At 40.2% G+C, this 26169-nt stretch overlaps 1 protein-coding gene across 2 annotated transcripts in view; it reads left to right on the top strand.

The window, feature by feature from the left end:
• The window catches only part of PRPSAP2 (phosphoribosyl pyrophosphate synthetase associated protein 2), a 48859-nt gene extending 44833 nt beyond the window's left edge, over positions 1-4026 (top strand). The window contains exon 11 of one of the 2 annotated variants that reach the window (XM_021694583.1): positions 3293-4026. In XM_021694583.1, the coding sequence (XP_021550258.1) occupies positions 3293-3451 (159 nt within the window). In that variant the 3' untranslated portion in view covers positions 3452-4026. The remainder of the gene's footprint in view (positions 1-3292) is intronic. The other variant, XM_044921950.1, reaches the window with a different exon arrangement.
• Positions 4027-26169: the final 22143 nt, after the last annotated feature.

The raw sequence follows: 26169 nt of genomic DNA, 5'->3' as shown, positions 1-26169 counted from the left end.
TTCCCAAGCCGCCTGCATCTCACTCAAGCCTGAGGCAAGGCCATCAGGTTTACTCCCCCTGCTTTGTCTGCCCCCCAGGTCAGCCGGCTGATCTGCTTGTCTGCTCTGACTGCATAAATCACATCTTTATTCTCTCTTAAGAAATGGGAGGTGTTTTGCCCTGGAGATTCCTGGGTATTGAATCCTCCATGGCTCAAACTCCTTTTACTTTTCCGAGTCCCACACTTCTACTCTTTAGCAGGCCATCTCCTTGAGCCTGGCCCTGTGTTCAAGGGTTCAAGGTGCCTTCGCTCAGACAGAGGCCAGGCTGGTGTGGCTTGGACCAGATCCATCCTCCTTATGTCCAGCGGGACAGACATCCTAAGGGCCAAGAATACGTGAAAGGTGTTCAAGGCCACGAACTGGATGCGGAATTCACATACTGAGTAGACGGAGAGGACTTCGGGCAGCTGTCACGGTCTGTCCATGTGGTTCCCACGGGTGCTGCGTGCGGGCAGATTTGAAAAAGCAAGCCAGAGGAGTGGGGGGGGGGGGCCCTGTGGGACCCAGGCCTCCTAGAGCAGAGTGGCCTTTGGAGAGGAGGCATGAAAGCAGCAGAAATGGACACAGGTGCACCCGAGTCTTGAGGGACAGGCCCCCTCTGCGGATGGGCGCGTTTGTGCCTTGAGAGGGGCCTCGCACCGATGCCCAGAAGGGGGAGTCAGGCAAGTAACTAGTGGCTACACCAGGTTTCTGGGGCGCCTGGGTGGCTCGGTCGTTATGCGTCTCCCTTTGGCTCAGATCATGATCTCAGGGTCCTGGGATCGAGCCCTGCATCGGGCTCCCTGCTCCATGGGGAGTCTGCGTCTCCTTCTCCTCCCCGCTCGTGCTCTCTCTCCAATAAATAAATAAAATCTTAAATAATAATAATAATCAGTAAACTGGGTTTCTGTGTTCACTCTGGTTAGGAAGCTCAGGTTTTTCCCGTAAACTTACAGCACAAAGCACAGTGGAGCAGTAGGGTGTAAACAGTGCAGGAGCAACGGTGGACTCTGCCGGGTAGGAGGCGGAGGTGGGGGACGTGGAGAGGCTGCCGTCCTCCTCTTTCGGAAGATAGTGCTCGGGGTTGATAAACCAAGATCTGAAGTGGGGGTTTTTGGTTTGTTTGTTTTCGTTAAAATCCTTAAATGAAATGGTCAGAATAGATAAAGGCAGGAGATCAGTGGTTGCCAGGCCTCTGGGGAATGATGAGATGAGGAGGGACAGTGAAGGCGTGCAGCGTTTCTTTCTGGGGGACGTGCTAAGGCCAACTCTGAGTGTTCTGAAGACCAGTGAAGCATACACTTTAAATGGGTGACTGGATGGTACGTGAATTATATCTCAATAAAACCGATACTTTTTTTTTTTTTTAAGATTTTATTTATTTATTAGAGACCGAGCACACGCAGAGGGAGCGGCAGGCAGAGGGAGAAGCAGACTCCCTGTTAAGCAAGGAGCCCGATGCGGGGCTCGATCCCAGGACCCTGGGATCGAGTCCCGTGTTGTGCTCTCTGCTCAGAAGGGAGCCTGCTTCCTCTGCTCCCCCCACCCCCCGTTTGTGCTCGCTCTCTCTGGCAAATAAATAAATAAAATCTTAAAAAAAAAAAAAAGAATAGATGGGGAAGATACGTCCCCCAGTGAGGGTGGTTGATGCGTGAAAAACCAACCCCTACAAGGGAGCACCGCGCATGGGGCGCAGGTGTAGCGCCCCCCGCTCCGGGTCGTGCCTCACACGATTCTCTGGGGGGGTTGCAGAGAAGTCTGTGCTTGATACCAGTGGGAAGGGTTTTCTGGGGTTTTTTTTGTTGTTGTTTGTTTTGTTTTTTTTAATTTGGGAACTGTTCTCTTTCACAGACCATGATAATTTATGTGACTCTTCATGTTTCCATTTTTGCCTCATGTGCCAGGAATATCAGCTACAAAAGGAAGTCACAAGAATCAGATGAGGCTAGGTTTTCATGTCCCTGCTGCTGGTTCTGAATAATTCCTGACTGTCCACCTCTGTTTCAACAGTCTCCTTGTGTATGTGCATCTTTATTATAAGAGGTCTTGATGCTGATTTCAGAAGTAGGGAGTATAGAGTATAAATATAATTAACAAATCATTCCCATCCCTGTTTTTTTTAGGACGGCTATTTTTTTTTTCCATTTGTAGCTGTTGGAAAGTGCTTCTTTGTCTTTCTTTTTTACCAAATCTTAATTTTAAGAAAAACAGCTTTATTGAGATATAATTCACATACCGTACAATTCACCCATTTAAAGTATAACATTCACTGGTTTTTAGTGTATTCACAGAATTGGGCACCCACCATTCTCCTCCCCCCAGAAAGGAGCCCCGATTCTCATTAGCAGTCCACCCCTCTCCGCATTTCTTCTCAGTCCACTCAGCCTTAGGCATCCACTAATCTGCTTTCTGTTTCTATAAATTTACCGAATCTGGGCATTTCATATAAATAAAATCCTGTGATGTGGAACATTTTGTGTCTGGCTTCTTTCACTTAGTGTGCTGTTTTGAAAGTTCCTCCTTGCCGGAGCAGGGTATCCATACTTCCTTCTTATTTGTTGCTGAATATTTCATCAAATGGATATGCCACATTTTGATTTTTCATTCATAAGGTTATGGAAATTTGGGTCGTTTCCACTTTTTGACTCTTGTAAATAATAGTGTTTTAAACATTTATGTGCAAGTGTTTGAGTGGAGATATGTTTTCATTTCTCTTGGGTTCTGTGGCCACTCTATGTTTAACCTTTTGAGGAACCTCCAGACTGTTTTCCAGAGTAGCCAAACCATTTTTCACTCCTCTTGCTAGCAGTGTCTGAGGGTTCCAGTTTCCCCACATCCTCAATGGTAGTTCTTATTCTCTGTCTTTTTGCCTGTAGCTGTCTTAGTGGGTGTCAGGGTATCAGACCTTGACCTAAGAGACACAAGTAGTGGGGGCGCCTGGGTGGCTCAGTCAGTCAAGCGTCCGACTCTTGGTTTCAGCTCAGGTTGTGAGATTGAGCCCCACACTGGGCTCCACGCTCAGCATAGACTCTGCTTAAGACTCTCTCCCTCTGCCCCTTCCCTCTGCACTCGCTCACTCTCTCTAAAATAAATAAATATTTTTTTTAATAAAAGAAACGAGTAGTGTTCACATTGACTGAAAACATATGGTAGACTCACTCTCCTGTCAAGTAGAACCACAGAAATTTGAGAATGTATCAGATTTTCAGATCCAGACAGGAAGCTACCTGGTTCTCTGATGCTGTTGGATTTCTTTCCTCTTGATTTGCAGGTGGTGGTTACCAATACGATTCCACATGAAATCCAGAAGCTCCAGTGCCCCAAAATTAAAACTGTGGATATCAGCATGATCCTCTCAGAAGCCATCCGTCGGATTCACAATGGGGAGTCCATGTCCTACCTTTTCAGAAATATAGGTTTAGATGACTGAACAGCTTTCCTTTCTTTAAACTCCCAAGGGCCAAACTGGAAGCAGAGAGTACTGTGAGGGGTCACGCCTGATTCGATGTACTTCCCAGGGGCCGTCTGTGCTTTGTTCCTTCCTTTTTGTTAGTTCCTACAAAGATAGACCAACTTTTTATGTCGGTTTAGGTGTTTGTGAGTTTTTTGGGCGATTTTTATAAAAGAGAAACTATATTCTCCTCCTAAATAACAACCCTGGTTGTTTGTAGCTTAACTATTCCAACAATAACCTGGAATAAGACTTTTAAGCCCACAGACAGCCTTTTTCCAAAGTTGCTGGAGCCCAAGTGCTTAAAAAAGTTCATGAAATCAAATGATCTATACTGTGTCATACCTGCAACTGAAAAGCCAAAAAGATGATACTGTCGAATCCCAGCAAATGACATTTTTAGAAACGCTTTTATAGACACGCATATGTGAACGATTATTATGCGACCATTATTTATTTTCTGCAACAAAAGAAGGAATAAAAAACTTAACGCTGTGTGTGTGTTTTTTAAACTTTGTGTTTGGGCAATTTTGTAACTAAAATAAAATGAACGCTGAATACACTGTGTGTATTCACTGCTGTGAATGTTGGAGTGTTGGGTCCGCTTGTTGGGTTTTCTCTTCTGCAGCTTGTCATGGTGCACAGTAGTCTCTCAGGGATGTAACGTTTCCTGTTCTGTTTGTCCAGGACCTGCACGTTTCTGATCGTAATCACTTGGCTGTGGGAGGAGAGGAATTCGAGTCGCAGGCTGTGAGCCCCGGGGGGCAGGTCAGCGAGTTGGCGTGAGCTGCCGCCTGCATCTTGGCATGGCTTTGTTCTGCTCCCTGTTCAACAGCACAGCCATGCTCTGAACAAAATGCTACCTCTGCATGCTCTGGAAGATGAGATGCTGGGGCGGGGGTGGTCGCAGAGGGCAAGTGATACGACCCTTGTTAATGTCAGGCATTGAAGAACTGTCTGCCCCGCAGTTCAGAGTGCAGAACTCAGAACTTGTCCATGAGAGTTGTAGCAGGCTCTGGAACATGGGGGTCCAATGAGTTAGACCAGCATGTTCTCCTGCCAAGGTCATCTAATGGCAGTCCCATCAAATTCATGGAGGAAAAGATTAATGACATTCTCACAAAGAAAAGGATTATTCTTTTACTTTCTGTTTCAAGTAAACTTCACCCCCAATGTGGGTCTCGAACTCATGACCCCAAGATCAAGAGCCATATGCTCTACTGACTGAGCCAGCCAGGAGCCCCAGGACTATTTTTTCCTTCCAAAAACACTTAACCCTGTGGTTTCTGCCTATGTTAGAATCTGCAATTAAAATAGGTGACTTGGCACAAAATTAAGATTGGTCACTTACTGTCTGCCATATCCAGGTTTCTTCGTGCTCCCAAGAGAGCAGCCTGACTCTGGGGGACTTGCTGTGGAGTGGGTCTGGGGCCTTGTGTGTGCAGAAGCACCGAGGGCTGCGCTTCCGGCAGCTGCCCCGGGTACCAGACGGTCTACTGCTCATCTCTCTGTGCTCATCGCACGCAGCAGTGTCCAGACCCCTCCTGACTCGCTGTCTCAGCCAAACAGCCTGTGATGGTTGTGCTCCTGCAGGTGCATGAGAGGAAGGCATATTTTGTTAATTACCTAAAGTAATGCACACTGATGCTCGGATCTAATCAAAGTAGAAGCCTGCGCTGTTGACATGGGACATTAACTCTTGCTTAGAACTGTGTGACCTTAAAATGAGCTTTCTCCTTTATACGTTGTGAGCATGGTTTTCTTTGCTTTATGAAACCCTTGAAAGTAACCACATTTTCCTTTTACTTCAAAATGAATAAGCTGGCAGATGTCTACCAAGGATGGTGGAATGGGGAACTCCAAAAGTCTCTTTCTCCATAGAAGCAGAGAATAAATTGGCAAAAACAGAATCGACTTTATTGGAACTCTAGAAAATAAAAGTTTACAGCAACTAAGTAAATGGTCAGTAAAAAAACAAAACAACAATAAAGAAAAATGGCTGAATCTTGAAAAGATTGCTTTGTGGCACTTTAACTTACCCTGGTCCCATTCATTTTGTGCTCCTGGCAGCCTTGAAGATAATAGCCTGCATTCCTGGTACATGTTCCTTGTACCAATGGGAGTAGAATACTGTTCTCAAAGAATTACGGTTATTTGTTTGGACCTGTCTACTGGCTCCTTGAAGAACTGGCTCAAAGGACTTGCCTTTATTTTATGCAACTCAGAACTCTTCAGAGCAGAGGGACAACTCTTAAGTTTAAAGGCAGATGTATTAGCCACTCCTCTTGGGACAAACAATGAAACCATTAAAATCTTGGGAGGAAAGGCTAAGGAATGAGACACTTCACGGGGAAAGGGCTTTGAAAATCTCCCACATGAATGGGAGCGGGATATGAAGGGTGTGGGATTGCACAGAGTTGAGGACATGCTCAGAAAAGACTCAAGAAAGCTTTAAGTTCTCACCTCTGGCAGATTTGCAGGCTCTGTGCAAGCAAGAAGTGAGGGCTAAAGCAGAATTGTAATCTGCCCAGCTGAGTGTTGAAGGCATGTCGTGAGACATGCATCCCATCTGCAGACGGTTATTTTTCCTCCCTCCTTCCCTCCCTCCCTTTCACCCTTTCTCTCTCTCTCTCTCTCTCTTTTTTTTTTTTTCTTTTCTTTGTTTTCAGGCTTAAGGAAGCCTGTGATGACTCACATTCAGTTGGCCAAACAGAGATTTCAGTTACCATACACAAAAAGAATACAGACTTTACAAAAATTAGTTCAGAAAAGCCACTGAACAGACAACTACAAGCAGCAACAAACCCTGGGGAAGGAGGAGAATCTGATTTCCAGACTTCCCACATTATAATATTAAAAATGCCCAGTTTTCAACAAAAAAAAATTCTGGGCCCACACACAGGGAAAAAAACTTAATAGAAACCATCCTTGAGAAAGTGCATACATTAGATTTACTAAAGACTTTAAGTCAATGGTTATACATATGCCCAAAGAGCTAAAGGAAACCATGAGAAGGATGGCTCACTAAATAGAGAATATCAATAAGAAATAATAAAAATGAACCAACCAAACAAGATTTGGGGAAGACAGTGGAGTGGGAAGCACCAGGAATCTGTCTTTCCACCTAGACAATTGCTGTGGTAAGATTTGATGGTTTTAAGACGCCAGAGTCTATCGAGGGTTTGCAACCTCCAGGCGGAGTCTTGGGCAGTAAATTGTTAATTTTGGTCAAATTCAGCTCTTAGTACAGTTGCAGATCTCTGACCCCCATACACGCACTCCCAGGCTGGTGGCAGGCAGCCGTACCCGTGTTCCTGAAGCCACCTGCACGGCTTGTGGGTGCTGGGGTGGGCAAAAAGGACTCCGTCCTCCAAATAGTGGAGATCTGTGCTCTGACAGCTGGTTGCTGCTTCTGATCACGGAGGTGTAGACAAAGAGGCTGGGAGCTATTGTGATTGCACTTCCTTCATTTGTTGCAAGCCCTCCTCCTCCAGCTGATGAGAATTCTGGGAGATTTAAAGGCTGGTCTCCTTATTCCCAACCTGCACCTCCAGTTTTCTCCTTTTCCCTCTTTGGGAGCCAGACATTAAAGATTAGGACTCCTAATTCAAAAACAACTGCATATACAGGGAAAATTAGAAAGTTACTGCACATGCTCAGAGGATATGCAGGCTCAGAATAGAACTGAAGAGACCCTAAGCTCATCCCTCAGGTTGATCCTTGGCACAGAGACAGCCTACAACAGCAACTACTACTACTACTACGACTTTAATGAATACTGGGGAAGGGAGAGAAACCAATTTCCAGGGTTACCACATTATTAGATTCAAAAATCCAGCTTTTAATTAAAAAGAAAAAAAAAAAGCATGCAAAGAAACAGGAAAGTATGGTCCATTCAAAGGGAAAAAATCAACAGAAATTGATTTCTGAAAAAGAACTGATGGTAGATCTGCTAGACAGACTTTAAAGCAACTGTCTAAAAGATGCTCAAAAAACTAAAAACAAACCCAAAACAAAACAAAAAACAGATGTGGAGAACAAGAAAATAATGTATGAACAAAGCAGGATATCAATAAGCAGAAAACCTAAAAAGAAACCCAAAGAAATTCTGAAAAGTACAACTAAAATGAAAAATTCACTAGAGGGATTCAAAGGCACATTTGAACAGGCAGAAGAATCAGTGAACTTAAGAAAATGAAACTAAATCTGAGGGACAGAAAGAAGATTGAAGAAAAGGAAACAGAGCCTAAGGGGCCTGTGCGACTCCATTAAGTGGATCAACATACACATTGTGGGAGGCCTCCTCCAGAAGGAGAAGAGAGGGGAAAGGGGTAGAGAGAATATTTGAATAAACAATGGCTGAAAACATCAACATTTTATGAAATACATGAATATAAACATCGAAGAAGCTCAATAAACTCCAAGTAAGATGAACTCAGGGACACTCACACCAAGACACATTATAATCAAACTTTAAGAAGTCAGACAAAGAATCTTGAAAGCAGCAAGAGAGAAAAGATGAGTCTGTAACATACAAGGGATTCTCAGTAAGATTATCAGATTTCTTATTGGAACTTTGGAGTTCAGAAAATGGTGGGCTCAAGAATTCAAAGTGCTAAAAGAAACAAAAGATGTCAACCAAGAATTTTATATCTGACAAACTGTCCTTCAAAAGTGAGGGAGAAATTGAGACAATCCTGGGTAAACAAACACTGACGGAGTTCATTACCACTAAACCTGGTCTGCAAGAAATGCTCAGAGGAGTGCTCCAAGGTGAAATGAAAGAACACTAGATAGTAACTTGAAGCTGTATGAAAAAACTATAAAGATCTCAATAAAGGCAAATACACAAGTAATTATAAAAGTTACTATTATTGTAACAATGGCTTCTCTTTCCTACATAATTTAAGAGACATATATTTTACAAATTATTAGTCTAAAAGCTAGTATTATTACAACATTAGTGTGTAACTTTGTTTTTGTTTTGTACATAACTTAAGAGGCTAATGCATTTAAAAGATTATGTTTTGTGGAACAAAATGAATAAAGATTTAATTTTATAACAACTGAAAAGGGGTGTAAACAAAGTTGTCAAAGAAGCAGAGTTTTTGTAGTTATTGAAGTTAAACTGGTATAAATTGAAATTAGTGTGTCATAATCTTAGAATATTAAGTATAATCCCAATGATAACCATGAAGAAAATAGTCATAGAATATATATCAAAGGAAATTGGAAATGAATTTCAATGTTTTACTACAAAAAAATAAACTAAGCACAAAAGAAGGAAATGAGGGACATTTGTTAGGCATCTGCCTTCGGCTCAGGTCATGATCCCAGGGTCCTGGAATCAAGCCCCGCATCGGGCTCCCTGCTTGGCGGGGGGCCTGCTTCTCCCTCCCCCACTCCCCCTGCTTGTGTTCCCTCTCTCGCTGTGTCTCTCTCTGTCAAATAAATAAAATAACTCCCAATAGAGAAAAGCCCAGGATCTGATGGTTTCACTGGTGAATTCTCCCCAACATTCAAAGAATGCCCCAAAGACTATGCCCCAGTCTGAGGCACCTGGCTGGCTCAGTTGGTGGAGCATGCAACTTTTGAGCTTGGGGTTGTAAATTCAAGCCCCATGTTGGGTGTAGAGATTAGTCAAAAAATAAAATAATAAAAAAAGAAACAATACCAGTATTTTTCAAACTTTCCCCCAAAAATGTAAGAGGAAAGAATAATTTATAACTCATTCTATGAGGCAGACTTACCCTGATAACAAAACCAGACAAAGACACTATAAGAAAACTATAGATCAATATCCCTTATGAATATTGATGCAAAAACATCAACAAAATACTAGAAAACTGGTTTTCAGCAGCATATTAAAAAGATTATAGACTTTAACCAAGTGAGATGGTTAGACATATGAAAACTGGTCAGTGTAATACACCATATTAAGAGAATGAAGAAAAATAACCACATGGTCATCTCACTGCAGAAAATGTGTTTGAAAAAATGGTAACTTTTTATGATAAAAACACTCAGAAAAATAGGAATACTAGAAAGAAATTACCACAACATTTTTTAAAAACCATGGATGAAAAATCCCCAGTGACCATCATACTCAATGGTGAAAGAAAAAACTTAATGACAAGGCAAGGATGCTCCTTTCACCACTTCTATTCCATGTATTGCTGAAAGTTCTAACCAGAGCAAGCAAATGAATGAATGAATGAATGAATGAACGAATGAGTGGCATCCAAACTGAAAAGGAAGAAATAAAACTGTCTCTCTTTGCAGCTGATATGATCTTATATTTAGAAAACTCTGAAGATTACACATGCGTGCACGTGCGTGCATGTGCGCACACGTGCACACGCACACACACACACACACACCATCTGTTAGAACTAAGAAATGAATTTAGGAAAATAGCAGGATACAAAGTCAACATGCAAAAATCAGTTGCATTTCTCAGCACTAACAATGGACAACCTGAAAGGGAAATGGAAAAAATGATTCCATTTACAATAGCATCAAAAAGAATAAAATACTTAGGAATTAATTTAACCAAGGAGATGAAAGACTTGTACAATAAAAAACGACAAGGGGCACCTGGGTGGCTCAGTTGGTTAAGCATTCAACTCTTGATTTCAGCTCAGGTCATAATCTCAGAGTTGTGGTCCAGCTCTGCGCTCAGCACAATAAAGTGAAGTATGGCTCTACATTTATCACTAATCCAAGTCCACTTTTAAATAGAAGTGTACTGTCACAAATAGTTTGATTACCTTATAATAAAATAATCCCACTTCTTCTTTCCCATCCTTATATCATTGCTGTTATTAACTTCATTTATACACAAGATACACCTACCAAATACATTGTTGCTATTATTATTTTGAACAGATTGTTATCTATTAGATCAATTAAAAATAAGAAAGATAAGTTTTTATTTTACCTTCACTTATTCCCTTTTTTTATGCTCTTCCATTTTTTATGGAGATCTGAGTTTCTGACCTATATTTTTTCCCCTTCTCTCTAAAGAACTTCTTTAAACATTTCTTGCAAGGCCAATATATTGGCAACAAATCCCCTCAATTTTTGTCTCAAAAAAGTCTTTCTTTTTTCTTTTTTCTTTTATTTCTTTTTTCATAGGGTACAGAATTCTAAGTTGGTTGGTTTTTTCTCTCAACACTTTAAAATGTCACTCCAATTCTTAATCGCAGGAAACAAACTGAGGGTTGCTGGAGTGGGAGGTGGGGTGGGAGGGATGGGGTGACTGGGTGATAGACACTGGGGAGGGTATGTGCTCTGGTAAGCGCTGTGAATTTTGCAAGACTGTTGAATCTCAGATCTGTACCTCTGAAACAAATAATGCAATATATGTTAAGAAAAAAAAGAAGAAGAAGAAGAAGAAGAAGGTAGCAGGAGGGGAAGAATGAAGGGGGGAAATCGGAGGGGTAGACGAACCATGAGAGACGATGGACTCTGAAAAACAAACTGAGGGTTCTAGAGGGGAGGGGGGTGGGAGGATGGGTTAGCCTGGTGGTGGGTATTGAGGAGGGCACATTCTGCATGGAGCACTGGGTGTTATGCACAAACAATGAATCATGGAACACTACATCTAAAACTAATGATGTAATGTATGGGGATTAACATAAGAATAAAAAAAATGCAAAAAAACCACGTCACTCCATTCTCTTCTTTATTGCATGGTTTCCAAGGAGAAGCAGGATGTCATTCTTATATTTGTTCATCTATAGGTAAGATGGGTTTTTTCCCCCCTCTGGCTTCTTTCAGGATTTTTGTTTTCTTTATCTTTGATTTTCTGTAGTTTGAAAATGGTATGCCTAGGTGTAGCTTTTTTGGTATTTAGCATACTTGGTGTTTCTGACCTTTCTGGGTCTGTGATTTAGTGTCTGAAATTAATTTGGGAGAAATTATTGTTATTATTTCAAATATTTCTTTTGTTCCCATCTCTATTTCTTCTCCTTCTGGTATTCCTACTACATGCATGTTATACCTTTTGTGGTTGTCGCACAGTCCTTGGATATTCTATTTTTTTTCAATCTTTGTTATCTTTACTTTAGCTTTGTAGGTTTCCACTGATATAGCCTCAAATTTGGAGATTCTTTCCTCATCTGTGTTTAGTTTAATAATCCATCAAAAGCATTTATTTGTTACAATGTTTGTTTGTTTTTTATCTCTAGCCTTTCTTTTTGGTTCTTTCTTAAGATTTCCATCTCTCTTCTTACATTGCCCATCTAGTCTTTCATGCTATTCACTTTATTCACTAGCACCCTTAGCATATTAATTATAATTGTATTAAATTCTTCGTCGGATAATTCCAACATCCCTGCCATGTCTGTTTCTGATGCTGGCTCACTCTTTTCAAATTGTGGGGGTTTTTTGTTTTCGTTTTTGCCTTCTTTTTTTTTTTTTTTAAGATTTTATTTATTTGCAAGAGAGAGAATGAGAGACAGAGAGCATGAGAGGGAGGAGGGTCAGAGGGAGAAGCAGACTCCCTGCTGAGCAGAGAGCCCGATGTGGGACTCGATCCCGGAACTCCAGGATCATGACCTGAGCCGAAGGCAGTTGCTTAACCAACTAAGCCACCCAGGCGCCCCTCGTTTTTGCCTTCTAGTATGCCTTGCCATTTTTTCTTGATAGTTGGTCATGGATAAAAGGAACTGCTATAAATAGGTCTTTAGTAATATGATGAGGCGTGGGGACAGGGGAAGCATTAAATTGTCCTATAACTAGGACTCAGTGAGCATATATGCCTTTAGACTCTGAACTTCACAAATGTGTCTCAGTCTTTTTTCTTTCACCAGGTCATTTAGGCTTTGATAATACCCCAGCAATTTAGACTCTGGTTAACTAATTTCTCCTGAGGGCAGGCCTGTTAAGAACAGGATACTCTGACATATTTCAAAATGATTCCTTTTCCCCCTCCCCCTGCCAGAAGCACAAGGGGATTTTTCTCCAATGTTTACTGTGAGAACTTGGTCAAGCTCCTGGAGGTAAAATTTGCAAAAAAGGTGGAGACCACCTCCCCCTCTACCATGACAGGGTCCTCCTGAAGTTTTTAACTCTCAGAGTTGTCCATGCAGAGCTTCCTGCAATTCGCCAATTATTGTTCCAATTTTCCTACCCCAGCCCCACTTCTCACAATGATTTCCATTCATGAGTCTGCTCCCACTCTTGTGGGAGTCCCCAGAACTCAGATAGAACTGTCTATCTCTCCAATCCTGAGGGCTGCAGTTTATTCTCTGTCCTCATCTCTTAGAGATTCAAGAAGAGTTGTTGATTTTTCGGTCAATTCAGCTTTTTGCTTGTTAGGACAGAGTGGCTCATTCCAAGTTCCTTACATGCAGTATTGGAAACTAGAAGTCCCCATGAAGGTATTTTTTAGTTGTGATTAACCTTTAAGCCAGTAGACCAAGTAAAGTGGATTACTCTCCATTATGTGTGTGGGTCTTATGCAATCAATTGATGGCCTTAAGAGAAGAGACATGGTCCTTGAGCAAAAAATTCTGCTTCTAGAAGAATAAATTCTGCCTTTGAACTTGAGACTGCCAGATCAACTCTTTCCTGGTTCTCCAGGCTTCCCTGGTTCTTTCCTGCTGGCCCATCCTTACATTTCAAACCTGCTGGCACCCACAAGTGTGTGAGCCATGAGCCAATTCCTTAAAATGAGTCAATTTCCCTCTCTCTATATATAGATAGATAGAGATACAGATATATAGAGATCTATATCCATCTGCATCTATATAGATAGATCTATATAGATACTTCTATATATATAGATGCGATGGATATAGATACATAGATATAGATCTATTTCTATGTCACACACACACACACACACACTTTGGTTTTGTTTCTCCAGAGAACAATAATACACCTGAATATATCAACCTAGTTTGAACTAATATCAATTTAATTTTTTAATTATATACAAATATATATGTATATATACACATATAAACTTGTATATCCCCTTACAGTGTAATTAACAAATTAAAAATTTATACATTGTGTTCATGAACATGAACTTAGAAGTATTGTTTTGTTTTTTTTTTAAAGATTTTATTTATTTATTTGACAGAGAGAGACACAGCCAGAGAGGGAACACAAACAGGGGGAGATGGAGAAGCAGGCTTCCCGAGGAGCAGGGAGCCGGATGCGGGGCTCGATCCCAGGACCCTGGGATCATGACCTGAGCCGAAGGCAGACGCTTAACGACTGAGCCACCCAGGCGCCCCTAGAAGTATTGTTTTATGTAATTCTCTTTTAAATCAGATAGAAGGGGCACCTGGGTGGCTCAGTTGGTTAAGCGACTGCCTTCGGCTCAGGTCATGATCCTGGAGTCCCGGGATCGAGTCCCGCATCGGGCTCCCTGCTCGGCAGGGAGCCTGCTTCTCCCTCTGACCCTCCCCCCTCTCATGCTCTCTTTCTCTATCTCATTCTCTCTCAAATAAATAAATAAAATCTTTAAAAAAAAATCAGATAGAAAAATAGAGTATTACAAACTAACAATACATTAACTTTTAGTATATGTGCTGCTGAGAGTGAGCACAATATTGACTTCTTTATTTATGTAGTTATCTTTAGTCTTCATGTGGACTTGGGTTATTTTATAGTGTCCTTTCATTTTAGCCTGAAGGACTCCCTTTAACGATCTTATAGGGAATATCTACTAGCAATAGACACCCTCAGCTTTAGTTTATCTGGGAATGTTTTAGTTTCTCCTTTATTTTTTAAGAATTGTTTTGCTGGAGGGGCGCCTGGGTGGCTCAGTTGGTTAAGCGACTGCTTCTCCCTCTGACCCTCCCCCCTCTCATGTGCTCTCTCTCATTCTCTCTGTCTCAAATAAATAAATAAAAATCTTTAAAAAAAAAAAGAATTGTTTTGCTGGATAACAGACTTAATGGTAGATGGCAGTGGGGAGGTGGGAGGTCCTTTCAGTATTTTGAATATATCATCCAACTACCTTGTGACCCTCAAGGTTTCTGATGGGAAATCAACTATTACTTACTATTACTTACTGAGTCCTCTGTGACAAATTGCTTCTCTCTTGCTGCTTCAGGAGTCTCTCCTTGTCTTTGGACAGTTTGACTATCATGTGTCTCATTGTGCACCTCTTCGTGTTTATTGTATTTGGGATTTGTTGAACTTCTTGGATGTGGACATTCATGTCTTTCTTCAAACTGGGTGAAGTTTTCAGCCAGTATTTATTTAAATATCTTTTCTGCCCCTTCCCTCCTTTTTTTCTGGGATTCCCATTAGGCGTACACTGGTAAACTTGATGATATTCTACTGGTCTCTTAAGCTATGTTCGTATTCTTTTTGTTTCCATTTTTTATTATGGTAAAATATACATAAAATTTAATATCTTAGCCATTTTAAGTATCCAGTACAGTGGCATTAATACATTCATAATGTTGTGCACCATCACCACCATCCATGTCCATATCTCCTTTCATTTTGTGAAACTGAAACTCTATACTCATTAAACAATAACTCCCCCATTTTGCCCTCTCACCAGCCCCCAACACCCACCATTCTATTTTCAGTCTATGGTTTTGAGTAATCTAACTACATTGTTTATGTAGAATCATACAGTATTTTTCTTTTGGAGAATGGCTTGTTTTACTTAGAATAAAGCCCTCAAGTTCATATATGTTATAGCATATGTCAGAATTACCTTCTTTTTAAGGCTGAATAATACTGCATTGTAGGTATATGCAATACACATTTAAAAAAAAATCCATCAGGGGCGCCTGGGTGGCTCAGTTGGTTAAGCGACTGCCTTCGGCTCAGGTCATGATCCTGGAGTCCCAGGATCGAGTCCCGCATCGGGCTCCCTGCTCAGCAGGGAGTCTGCTTCTCCCTCTGACCCTCCCCCCTCTCATGCTCTCTCTATCTCATTCTCTCTCTCAAATAAGTAAATAAAATCTTTAAAAAAAAAAAATCCCTCAATGGACACTTGGAATTCTACCACATTTTAGCTATTGTGAATAATGTTGCTATGAACATAGTTATACAAATAGCTGTCTGAGATGTTTTCAGTTCTTTTTGGGTATATACCCAGAAGTGGAACTGCTGGATTACACGGTAATTCTATTCTTATTTTTTTAAGGAACTGCTATACTGTTTTCCACAACAGCTGTGCCATTTTATATTCCCGCCAACAGTGCAAAAGTGTTACAATTTCTCCACATCCTTACCAACAGTTTATTTTCTGATATTTGAGGCTTTTTTATAGTAGCCATCCTAATGGGTATGAAGTGGTATCTCATTGTAGTTTTGCCTTGCATTTACCTAATGATTAGTGACATTGAGCATCTTTTCATGTGCTTCTTGGCCATTTGTATGTCTTCTTTGGATAAATGCCTATTCAAATCTTTTGCCTATATATTTTAAAGTAATCTCTATACCGAACATGGGGCTCAAACTCACAACTCCCAAGATCAAGAGTTGTATGCTCTACCGACTAAGCCAGTCAGGCAACCCTCTTTTGCCCATTTCTTAGTTAGGTTGTTTATGATTTTTTATTGTTGAGTTTTAAGAGTTCTCTATATATTTTGGATATCGATGCCTTAATATATATTTGGACACATACAATATAATGGATATATCCCCAAGAAATCATTGCCCAATACAATGGGCTTTTGTCCTGTTTTCTTCTGAAATTTTATAGTTTTAGGTCTCACATTCAGGTTTTTTTAATTGATTTTGAGTTAATTTTTGTATATGGTGTTAGGTAAGGGTCCACACTCATTCTTTTTTGTTTGGACATCCCATTTTCCCAGCACCATTTGTTAAAAAGACGATCTTTCCCCCATTGAATGGTCTTGGCACCCTTGTCAAAGTCATTTGACCAGGGGTGACTGAGTGGCTCAGTTGGTTAAGCATCTGCCTTCGGCTCAGGTCATGATCCCAGGGTCCTGGGATCGAGCCCCTAGTCAGACTCCCTGCTCAGCGGGGAGCCTGCTTCTCCCTCTCCCTTTGCTGCTCCCCCTGCTTGTTCTCTCTCTCTCTGTCAAATAAATAAATAAAATCTTAAAAAAAAAAGTCATTTGACCATATATGCAGGGGCCTATTTCTGGGCTCTATTCTATTCCATTGGTCTATGTGTGTCTTTATGCCAGTACCAGAGTGACTATAGTAGCTTTGTAGTAAGCTTTGAAGTCAGGAAATGAGAGTCCGCAAACTGTTCTTTTTCAAGATTGTTTTGGCTATTCAGGGTCCCTTGAGATTCCATATGAATTTTAGAATGGGTTTTCCTGTTTCTGTAAAAAACATCATTGGGATTTTCACAGAGATTACATTGAATCTGTAGTTTGCACTGGGTAATATTGATGTTTTAACACTAGCAATTTTTCCAATCCATTATTAGGAATGTGTTCCCCTTTATTTATGTCTTTTCTAATTTCTCTCAGCAATGTTTTATAGTTTTTAAAAAAGATTTTATTTATCTATTTTAGAAAGAGTGAGAGCGAGTGGGGGAGGGGCAGATGGAGAGGGAGAGAGAGAATCTCAAGCAGACTCCATACTGAGTGTGGAGCTGACTTGGGGCTCTATCTCATAACCCTGAGATCACAACCTGAGCCAAGACCAAGAGTCAGACGCCCAACCAACTGTGCCACCCAGGTGCTCCTTAATAAGGGATTTAAAGTATTTATAAAGACTGTCCTCTAAAAATTTCCTCAGATTTTTGAAGAGTAGTCTTGGTCCTGAATATCCAGTGTTATCCTGTATGTTTGAAAGGGTGATCCAGACATGAGAAGCAACTAGGTGGTGCATAAGAAGGGCCTACTTGGCTATTTCATAGCTACCTACAATTGACCAAATTTTTTTTAGGCCAGGAGTTATTATTTAGTTTCTCTCCTTCTAATGCAAGAAACTGTAAGCTAGATCAGTAGTTCAACAGCTCAACAGTCATAAAATAGTCATTGTGCATATTAAATTTCAACTATAAAACAAATTCAGTTTGTATTTACTTATTCATTGTGACAGTATTACTAAATAGGTAAGGATGGGAATATTTTGCTATACCATATATAGCAGATGTATTGCTCTGTCTGTAAAAACTGTGCTTTAAATGATATTTTCATATGTTTTGTTGGGGCCAGAGCACATTAAGTTTGAAAGCAACAGAAATTTGTTTTGAAACTGAAGGCAACTTAATGAATCACAATTCCTGCCAAGAAAAGGTGTTTGGGGTGCCTGGGTGGCTCAGTTGGTTAAGTGTCCGACTGTTGATTTTGGCTCAGGTCATGATCTCAGGGTCTTGAGATTGAGCCCTGAGTCAGGCTCCATGCTTGGTGTAGAGCCTGCTTGGGATTCTCTCTCCCTCTGCCCCTCCCCCTCTGCTCTCTCTCTCTCAAAAGAAAAGAAAAGCTGCTTATAAATATAAATGAAATCATATTTAAAACAAACTGCCTCTGACACAAAATAAAAAATAATAAAGAGAGAAAGATCTAAAAATATACTACTGTTAACTTAAAAATGCTCTATAACATGAAGTCTTTAAAAAACCCTCCACAACAACGTTTAGACTGGTTTGACCAAAAACTGGGTACCTAGCCAAGTTGACTCATAAAATAACCATGACATTAGGATATTAATTGTAATCCCCAGGGCAACCGCTAAGAAAATAGGTAAAAATACATAACAAAAGGAAGAAGGGGATCAAAATGGTAGACTAGAAAATATCTATGTGACACAAAAGAAGGGAGTAGTGAAGAAATTGTGGTTCAAAAAAGATATGACATAGAAAAAAAAATAGCACATTGGCAGAAGTGCTTCCTTATCAATAATTATGGATTAAACTCTGCAATCAAAAGACAGAGAGATTAGGAGACTGGATTTAAAAAAACATGATCCAATTATATGCTGTCTACAAAAGAATTATTTTATCTACAAAGACACAAATAGGTTGAAAGTGAAAGGATGGAAAAAGATATTTGATACAAAGAGTATCCAAAATAATTGGAGTGGTTTATACAAATATCAGAAAAAATAGACTCTAAGATAAGAAGTGCTGCAAGACAAAGAAGGACATTACATGATTATAAAAGGGTCAATCCATTAAGAAGATATAATAATTGTAAATATATCTGCACCTGACAACAAAGCCTCAATATATTGAAGGAGAAACTGACAGAATTGAAGGGAAAAATAGACAATTCAACAGTAATAGTTGGAGATTTCAGCACTCACTTTAATAATGGATAGAACAACTAGATAAAAGATCAGTAAGGAAATAGAGGATTTGAACAACACTATAAGCCAATTAGAATTAATGAATATGTAGAAGACACACCACCCAACAACAGTGGAATATACATCCGTCTAAAGTGCACATAGAACATTGTCCAGGACAGACCATATGAGAGATCACAAAACAAGTCTCAATAAATTTAAAGTGATTGAAATCATACAAATATCTTCTCTGACCATAATATAATAAAACAGAAATCAGTGACAGAAGGAAATCCAGAAAATTCATAAATACATGGAAATTTAAAAAACATTTTATTATTTATTTATTTATTTTTAAGATTTTATTTATTTATTTGACAGAGAGAGACACAGTGAGAGAGGGAACACAAGCAGGGGGAGTGGGAGAGGGACAAGCAGGCTCCCCGCCGAGCAGGGAGCCCGATGTGGGGCTCGATCCCAGGACCCCGGGATCATGACCTGAGCCGAAGGCAGACACTCAACCGACTGAGCCACCCAGGTGCCCCTAAAAACATTTTAAAGAGGACCACTGGGCCAATGAAGAAATGAGAAGGTGAATTAGAAAAAACGTTGAGATGAATAAAAATGAAAACACAATAGCAAAGGTTATATGATATAGTGAAAACACTTCAGAAAGACATTTATAGCTATAAACGGCTATATTAAAAAAGAAGAAAGAGCTCATATAAATAACTTCATTGAACACTTTAAGACACTAGAAAAAGAAGAACAAACTAAACTGAAAGCTAGCAGGATGGAAATAATCAAGCTTAGAGTAGGGATAAGCAAAAGAGAAAAGAGAAAAACAATGGAGAAAATAGATGAAACCAAAAGTTGGCTCTTTGAAAAGGTCAACACAACTGACAAACTTCTAGCTGGATTGATTAAGAAAAAAACAGCAAAGACTCAAATTACTGAAATCAGAAATTAAAGTGGGAACATTACTACTGACTTTACAAAAGCAAGAAGGATTGATTATAAGAGAGCACTCAGAGTACACCAACAAATTAGATAACCTATATGAAATGGACAGTTCCTAGAAGCACACAAACTACAAAACTGACTCAAGAAGAAATAGAAAATTTGAATAGACCTATAACAACTAAGGAGATTGAATCAGTATCCAAAAAACTTCAACAAAGAGAAGCCCAGTACAAATGGCTTCACTGGTGAATTCTATGAAACATTTAAAGGAGAACTGACACTAATTCTTCCCAAACTCTTCCAAAAAATTAAAGAAGAGTGTTATGGGTTGAATATTTGAGTCCTCCCAAAATTCATGTATTGAAGCCACAACCCCCAAATATGACTGTATTTGGAGATAAGGCCTTGTGGAGGTAATTAAGGTTGAATGAGGTCATATGTTGGGGTCCTGATCCAGTAAATTAGTGTCCTTATAAGAAGAGACAGAACCTCTCTCTCTCTCTCTTTCTCTCTCTTTTTCTCTCTCTCCCTTCCATGTGAGGACATAGTAAGAAGGTGGCCATCCACAAGTCAGAAAGAGAGCTCTTGCCAGGGACAGAAACAGCTGAACATTTTGATCTCGACTTCTAGCCTCCAGCACTGTGAGAAAATAAATTTCTGTTGTTTAAGCTACCCACTCTATGATATTTTGTCAGGGCAGCCTGAGCTAACTAAGACAAGGAGGGGACACTTCTTAACTCATTCTATGAGGCCAGCATTACCCTGACACTATAGACAGACAAAGATTTCACACAAAAAGAAAACTATAGACTCATATCTTTTATTGAATATGAATGGAAAAATTCTCAACAAAATACTAGCAAACCAAATCCAGTACCATATTGAAGGATTATACACATGACCAAATGGGATTTATTCCAGGAATGCAAGGGTAGATCAACATACAAAATCAATCAACGTCATATACCAAAGTGATAGAATAAAGGGGGAAAACCCCACACATGATCATCTCAATGGGTGCAGAAAAACATTTGAAAAAATCCAACACCCTTTCATGATAAAAATATTCAACAAACTAGGAATAGTAAGGAAGTTTCTCAACCTGAAAAAGGATATATATGAAAACCCACAGCCAACATACTTAATGGTGAAAGACTGGAGTTTTACCCTAAAATCAAGACCAAGATAAGATGTCCTCTTTCACCACTCCTATTCAACACTGTACTGAAAGTTCTAGGAAGAGAAATTAGACAAGAAATAAAATAAAAGTCATACCACTAGGAAAGGAAGGAGTAAAACTAACTCCATTTGCAGATGATCTAATATCATATATAGAAAATCCTAAAGAATCCCAATGAGCGTTAATAAACAAGTTCAGCAAAGCTGCAGGATGTAAGACCAACAACCAAAAAATCAGTTGTTTCTATACACTAGAAACAGTCCTTGTAATCAAGAGTCTCCTCTGCCTCCCAGCACCTATATGCCTTATACACCCCTTAAATAAGGCCCCTGGGGGGCTTACCAAAACCTTATCATTTGTATCTTCTTCAGTTTCTTTCATCAATGTTTTAATTTTCAGAGTAGAGCTCTTTCACCTCCTTGGCTAAGTTTATTCCTAAGTATTTTATTGTATTTGATGCTATAGTGAATGGATCATTTTTTAAAATTTATTTTTCAGATAATTTATTGTTAACATATAGAAATTCTACTGATTTTTTGACAAACCATGGGAGACGATGGACTCTGAAAAACAAACTGAGGGTTCTAGAGGGGAGGGGGGTGGGGGGATGGGTTAGCCTGGTGATGGGTATTAAAGAGGGCACGTTCTGCACGGAGCACTGGGTGTTATACGCAAACAATGAATCATAGAACACTACATCAAAAACTAATGACGTAATGTATGGTCATTAACATAACATAATAATTAAAAAAAAAAAGAAATTCTACTGATTTTTGTATGTTAATTTTGTATCCTGCAACTTTACTGAATTTGTTGATTAGATCTAACCATTTTTTGATGGAGTCTTTAGGATTTTCTATATATAAAATCATGTCATCTGCAAATACAGACAATTTTACTTCTTCCTTTCCAATGCTGATGACTTTTATTTCTTTTTCTTGCCTGACTCCTCTGGCGAGGATTTCTAGTACTATGGGGAATAGGATTGGTGAGAGTGGGCACCGTTGTCTTGTTCCTGATCTTAGAGGAAAAGCTTTCCAACTTTCATCATTGAATCTAATGTTAGCTGTAGGCTTATCATAAATGGCCTTTATTATGTTGAGGAAGTTCATTCTGTCTCTAATTTGTTAAGAGTTTTTATCATAGGGCGCCTGGGTGGCTCAGATGGTTAAGCATCTGCCTTCGGCTCAGGTCATGATCTCAGGGTCCTGGGATCGAGTCCCGCATCGGGTTCCCTGCTCCTTGGGAGCCTGCTTCTCGCTCTGCCTCTCTCTCTCTCATGAATAAATAAATAAAATCTTTAAAAAAAAAAAAGAGTTTTTATCATAAATGGATGTTGAATTTTGTCAAATATTTTTTCTGCATCTACTAAAATGGTCATAGGATTTTTTTTTCTTTTGTTCTAGTAATGTGATGTATCACATTGATTGATTTGCGTATGTTGAACCATCCTTGCATTCCATGTATAAATCCCACTTGATCATGGTGAATAATCCTTTTAATTACTCCTAAATTCTGTTTGTTAGTATTTTATTCAGAATTTTTCTGACTATATTCATCAATGATATTGGTCTGTAGTTTTCTTTTCTGGTACTGTCTTTTTTGGGCTTTGAAATCAGAATGTTGGCCTAATAAAATGAGTCTGGGAGTATTTCCTCCTCCTTTTTTGGAAGGGTTTGAGAAGGATTGGTGCTAATTCTTTAAATGTTTGGTAAAATTCATCAGTAAAGCCATCTGGTCCTGAGTTTTTCTTCATTTGGAGCTTTTCAATTACTGATTCAATCTCCTCACTAGTGATTGGTTTATTCAGACTTTCTATGTCTTCCTGATTCAGTCATGGTAGTTTGTATGTTTCTAAGAATATCTTTTTCATTTTCTTCTAGGTTGTCCAGTTTGTTGGCGTATAATTTTTCATAGTAGCCACTTATGATCCTTTGTATTTCTGTGGCATCAGTTGGTTGTACTGTCTCATTTTTCATTTATTATTTTGTTTGTTTGGGTCTCCTCTATTATTTTCCCTAGTTAGTCTAGTTAAAGGTTCATCAGTTTTGTTTATATTTTCATAACCAACTCTTAGTTTAACTAATCTTTTTTATTGTTTTTCTGTTTTCTATTTCATTTATTTCTCCTCTAATCTTTATAATTTCATTCCTCTTGCTAAATATGGGATCAATTTGTTCTTCCTTTTCTAGTTCCTTGAGACATAGTGTTAGGTTGTTTATTTGGGAATCTTTCTTACTTTTTTTTTTTAAGATTATTTATTTATTTATTTGAGATAGAGAGCATGAGCAGCGGGGAGGGACAGAGGGAGAGGAAGAAGCAGACTCCCCACTGAGCAGCGATCCCAATGTGGGGCTCAATCTCAGGACCCTGAGATCATAACCTGAACCGAAGGCAGACACTTAACCGACTGAACCACCCAGGCACCCCTTACTTCTTTTTTAAAAGTTTTTATTTTAATTCCAGTGAGTTAACATACAGTGTTACATTAGTTTCAGCCGTACAATATAGTGACTCAACAATTCCTTATATCATCTGGTGCTCATCATTCTTATTTCTTTTTTTTTTTTAAAGATTTTATTTATTTATTTTGACAGAGAGAGAGAGACAGTGAGAGAGGGAACACAAGCTGAGGGAGTGGAAGAGGGAGAAGCAGACTCCCTGCTGAGCAGGGAACCCAACGTGGGGCTGGATCCCAGGACCCTGGGATCATGACCTGAGCCAAAGGCAGACACTTAATAACTGAGCCACCCAAGCGCCCCCATTCTTACTTCTTAATGTAGGCATTTGTTGCTATGAAGTTCCCTCTTAGAACTGCTTTTGCTGTTTTGGTATGTTGTGTTTCCATTTTCATTTGTTTCAAGATACCTTTTTATTTCCCCTTTAATTTCTTCTTTGATCCATTGACTGAATCAGGAAGTGTGGAATTTCTCACGTCCTTCACAGCCACCCTCTCCTTGCCCCATCCATCCAAGTTCAGGAGAGTGTTGTTTAATTTCCATGTATTCATGAATTTTTCGGTATTCTTTTCATTACTGATTTCTAGTTTCATACCATTGTGGTCAGAGAATACACTTGGTATGAATTCAGTTTTCTTGAATTTGCTTAGACTTGTTTTGTCTAATGTATGTTTGGCTTAACATATGGTCTATCCTAGAAAATGTTCCATGTGCCCTTGAGAAGAATATTCTATTGTTGTTGAATATAATGTTCTGTGTATGTTAGGTCCATTTGGTCTATAGTATTGTTCAGATCTGCTGTTTCCTTATTGATTCTCTGTCTGAATGATCTATCCATTGTTGGGAGTCGGGCATTAAAGTCCCAACTACTATTGTGTTGCTGTTTATTTGAAGAGGAACTTCTAAATGGATACAGGATTTTATGTTGGTTCAGCACATCTATACATACTATCAAGACCTCTAAAGCCTTTTAAATCCCAGAAATCTATTTTTATCAAGGTAAGATGTACATAACATAAAGTTCACCATTTTAAACATTTTAAAGTATACAATTCAGTGGCCCTTAGAGAGCTTCCAGATGGGAACTGGACACCAGAAAGACCAAGGCGTGATGAGAGGGTTGGAACTTTTAGCCTTGAGTTAATCATCAGTGGCCAGTGCTTTAATCCATCCTTCCTAGGTGATGAAATCTATGTAAAAACCCCTACATGATGAATAGCGTTCAGAGAGCTTCCAGGTTGGACCTCACTCTGTGTTCTTCTCCATCTGGCTGTTCACCTGTATCCTTTATAATAATCTGTATCATATACTGATAATGACCAGTTTCCCTGAGTTCTGTGAGCCATTTGGCAAATTATGAAATCTGAGAAGGGGATCATGGGAACTTCCAACAATTATAGATGGTCAGTCAGAAGTACAGGAGGCCTAAGATTTGCACCTGCTGTCTGAAGGGGGGCAGTTTGGTCAGACTAAGCGCTTAAACTGTGGGGTCTGTGCTCAAGTCATCAGTGACAGAACTGAGTCAAATTTTAGGACACCCAGTTGGCATCCAGAGAGATGGAGAATTCCTTGGTGTGGGGGAAAAAAACCCCACACATTTGGCATCAGCAGTGGTGTTGGAAAACACGACATAGGGGCTTCCTCTTGGGACGGATGCAGCTTACGGTGTGTGATATGGCTGGCTTCTTGGCTGGGCAGGTCTTGTCATTCCTGTCCTGGGTGTGTTGGGCCAGAAGAGTTTGATCCGAGTGTGGGTCATGTTGGATAGGATAGGGTGGGAATATGGAATGTGACTGGGCTTAAGTGTGGAATTTCTCACGTCCTTCACAGCCACCCTCTCCTTGCCCCATCTATCCGCTCCTTGTAACTTCTTTTCCCCAGAATTTGTATCAGAAGGCAGGGGGTTGTTTCCCTGATGGTTTATTTTCTTCTGAGATGCAGACTGAGGCGAGGGGACGAAATACTGTTTTCCAACCACTTTATCCTTAGGAGACTGGTTTAATAAATCCGGATAATCTCCAGTTGGGTCCTTCCAACTGGTATAAAACCATCTTTTGATTCACTATATGCTTCTAGCAACGGCTTGGAAAGTGACCACCATCAGCGAGGCTAAGTGGCCGAAGGTGAGGGCAGCTGGGGAGGGGGCAATCTGAGCCTGCCTGAATTGACTAGAAACAGTGACTTAATTGTTCTTCTCCATCTAGTTTTGCATGTAATCTTTAAACAGTCTACCTCGGGTTACCGAATAACAAGCGCGGTTGCTTTTTGCAGGTCAATGTGTTCCCAGGGGTGGCGGCTCACCCATTAACACTTCTGTAAAAGCTGCGTGTCCCGGTTAAACTCCAAATGCTTTGCAAAGCCGCAGGCCATGTTGGAGACATCCACCAGGCTGTGCGTAATGATTTCGTTCGCGAGGACGCATCCAAGACCCTATGGGCTCCAATGGAAACAGCACCATCACTGTCACAGTGGGGAGCGTCTGGGGTCAAATCTGGAGCGGAGGGGCGCCTGGGTGGCTCAGTTGTTAAGCGTCTGCCTTCGACTCAGGTCATGATCCCAGGGTCCTGGAATCGAGCCCCGCATCGGGCTCCCTGCTCTGCGGGAAACCTGCTTCTCCCTCTCCCGCTCCCTCTGCTTGTGTTCCCTCTCTCGCTGTATCTCTCTCTGTCAAATAAATAAAATCTTAAAAAAAAAAAAAAATCTGGAGCGGAATCCCAGCTCCGCCCCTTACATGGCCAGACAACAGATGGCTCAGCCTCCTGGCCTCCATTCCTTGACTGTGATACAGTATCACCTACTCTGAGTGAGCGCAAAATGGGACAGCGCGCAGAAAGGCTAAGCACTGTCCTCAGCTCCTGGCACCTACTAGATGTGTCCCTCCGTGGACATCCTGAGGAGAC

This window comes from Neomonachus schauinslandi, chromosome 15 (genome assembly GCF_002201575.2).
Source record: "Neomonachus schauinslandi chromosome 15, ASM220157v2, whole genome shotgun sequence".
Lineage (NCBI taxonomy): Eukaryota > Metazoa > Chordata > Mammalia > Carnivora > Phocidae > Neomonachus > Neomonachus schauinslandi.
This window is presented reverse-complemented; position numbering and strand designations above follow the sequence as displayed.